Source organism: Gekko japonicus, unplaced genomic scaffold (assembly GCF_001447785.1).
Source record: "Gekko japonicus isolate JY-2015 unplaced genomic scaffold, Gekko_japonicus_V1.1 scaffold114, whole genome shotgun sequence".
NCBI lineage: Eukaryota > Metazoa > Chordata > Lepidosauria > Squamata > Gekkonidae > Gekko > Gekko japonicus.
The window spans coordinates 342,393-344,798 of NW_015173125.1; the positions used below are offsets into that span (position 1 = coordinate 342,393).

General features: G+C 50.4%; 1 protein-coding gene across 1 annotated transcript; it reads left to right on the forward strand.

Annotated features, from left to right (window-relative positions):
• Positions 1-424: 424 nt before the first annotated feature.
• On the forward strand, positions 425-1,293 carry SF3B5 (splicing factor 3b subunit 5). The gene has a single exon (XM_015421991.1). It carries the CDS (start codon positions 583-585, stop codon positions 841-843), a length of 261 nt encoding a protein of 86 aa, XP_015277477.1. The 5' UTR covers positions 425-582; the 3' UTR covers positions 844-1,293.
• The last annotated feature ends 1,113 nt before the right edge of the window (positions 1,294-2,406 follow it).

Consider the following 2,406-nt stretch of genomic DNA (forward strand, 5'->3'; position numbering starts at 1 on the left):
AAAGACGATCAAGGCTCAATCTTGCTGGACGCACGCACTTTAGAAACCAGTACTGAGAGATCTACTCCCAGAAAAGTGTTTTTAGGATTGCATGATACTTACCGGAGAGCGGGATTGTGTGCAGTCTCAGAAACATTGGTTTTGATTCGCGTGGTCAAGGGATGGGATTTAGCTACAAGAAACAGACTGAAGAAGCCTCTCATACCTTTGCACTTCTTCCCTGAGGCAATTGTGTACGGGGAGAATAACCAAATGTTCCTCGTTTCAAAGACTACCAGCCCCATAATGCAATACGAATTGACCTTTGTGAACAACGTCGGTAGAGGGAAATGAAAGCGGTATAGGCGAAGGAGGGGAGAAGCCGCCCCGCCTACTCACTAAGCTCCTCCCACCCTTTCGCAGAGGGTCGCGATAGGGCATTCGATCAAGAAGAAGCCACTGAAGGGGAAGGGGGAGCGTTTGCGCATGCTTCCTGGATCTCTTCCGGGCGCCATTTTATGAGCGTCGGGCTGGGAGCGGAAGGCCACGTTTTCTTTCTCAGCTGCCGGTTGCCGCGTTGCGCTCTCCTCCGCTTCCCGCATCATGACGGACCGCTACACCATCCACAGCCAGCTGGAGCACCTGCAGTCCAAGTACATCGGGACGGGTCACGCGGACACCACCAAGTGGGAGTGGCTGGTGAACCAGCACCGGGACTCCTACTGCTCCTACATGGGTCACTTCGACTTACTCAACTACTTCGCCACCGCCGAGAACGAGAGCAAGGCGCGGGTCCGCTTCAACCTCATGGAGAAGATGCTGCAGCCGTGCGGGCCTCCGGCCGACAAGCCCGACGAGTCGTAAGGTGGACCCCCCCCCCCCTCGGCCACTTGGCTCGGCGCGCTCCCTGAAGCCAGGAAGAGAGACTGCTCCGTAAATCGGCGCCCGCTGGAAGGGAGTGAGAAGCTTGGGGACACCGCTGCGTAGTTGGCCGGCACGACCCTGCCTTCCCCCGGCCAAGGCTGCCCTCCCTGGAACTGGGCGCATCGCACCGGCTTAGTACTGTCGCTGTTTCACAGACAAGCTGGAGAGGGGTGTGTGATTTGGGAGCTTCACCTGGTTGCTGCCGCAACGTCAAAGTGTGGCCGGGCGCTCCAGAGACCGAGGCAGCTACAGTGGCCGGTTTCTCTGACTTTCTTAGGCGTACAAGAATACAAGTGGCTCGTATCAAGGACACTGGACGGTGTTTTTGTTTTCATACAAGAAGCTTGTGCCGGGTTTTTTTTGGGATGGGGGAGTTTGGTGATATCCTTTTAATAAATGTCGAGTGTTTAATCTTTTTGCGTGCAAGACTTAATCACAATCGCAAGCGTGGCTAGAACCGTTGTTGGCAGAGGAGCTGTACTGAATGGAGAGCAAGCAGGGAGAATGAGTCACTTCAGTTGTGGTACAAGATGAAAGGTAGCAGAAAATTAGTCTCAAATAATTGTAGGCAAGATATATATTGGGATGCTCTGGTATCTGCGAAGGATTACTCTTGAAGTTCTTATTGAAAGGACGGTGTCTGGGTGTCACAGATGTTCTGTAATCTGCATCTTTTAGCCATAAACTTCATGCAAGTTCCTGTTTACTCAGTTCACTAAAATGTGTTAAAAACAGTATTGAGGTGATTAAAGGTGATTATCCCTGACAAGTGTTCATCCAGTTGCTGCTTGAAGACTGCCAGTGAGGGAAAGCTCACCACCTCTGCAAGCAGCCAGTTTCACTGCTGAACTATTCTTACCATTTAAAAAGTTCTTCCTAATATCCAGTCAGTATCTCTCCACCTGTAATTTAAACCCATTGTTGTGAGTTCTATCCTCTGCTACCAATAAGAACAGCTCCCTGCCATCCTCTAAGTGACAGCCTTTCACTTAAAGTGAGCAGTCATCCCCCCCCCCCCCCCAGTTTGTTGTCGTGGTTAAGAGCACGTCCCCTCCTCTTGATTCCCCACTCCACCAGCAGCTGCTGGGTGACCTTGGGCAAGCCACAGTTCTCAGCTGTTCCTCAAAGAGCGCTCTCAGCCCCACCTACCTTACCAGGGTGTCTGTTTTGGGGAGGGGAGGGAAAGGAGATTGTAAACTGCTCTGAGACTTCCAAGTGAAGGGTGGGGTATAAATCCAATCTCTTCTTCTCTAGCTTCAAATATTTGTGGATGAATAATGCATTTTCCTCCCACTCCTACATCAAGACCCATCCTTTAGCAGAGAAATCCCCACATGGTTTCAAGAGCAGGTCTTGTTTGAAGTCACTCCCATAATTTGATACGAACTCTAGGAAACAAACTGAGTCAAGTTCTAAGAATCGTGATCTTTCATTCTTTATTATTGTGATCCATCATTCAAGCTTCCTGAGATGCTGGATTTCATTTGATGCAAAAAGTACAGT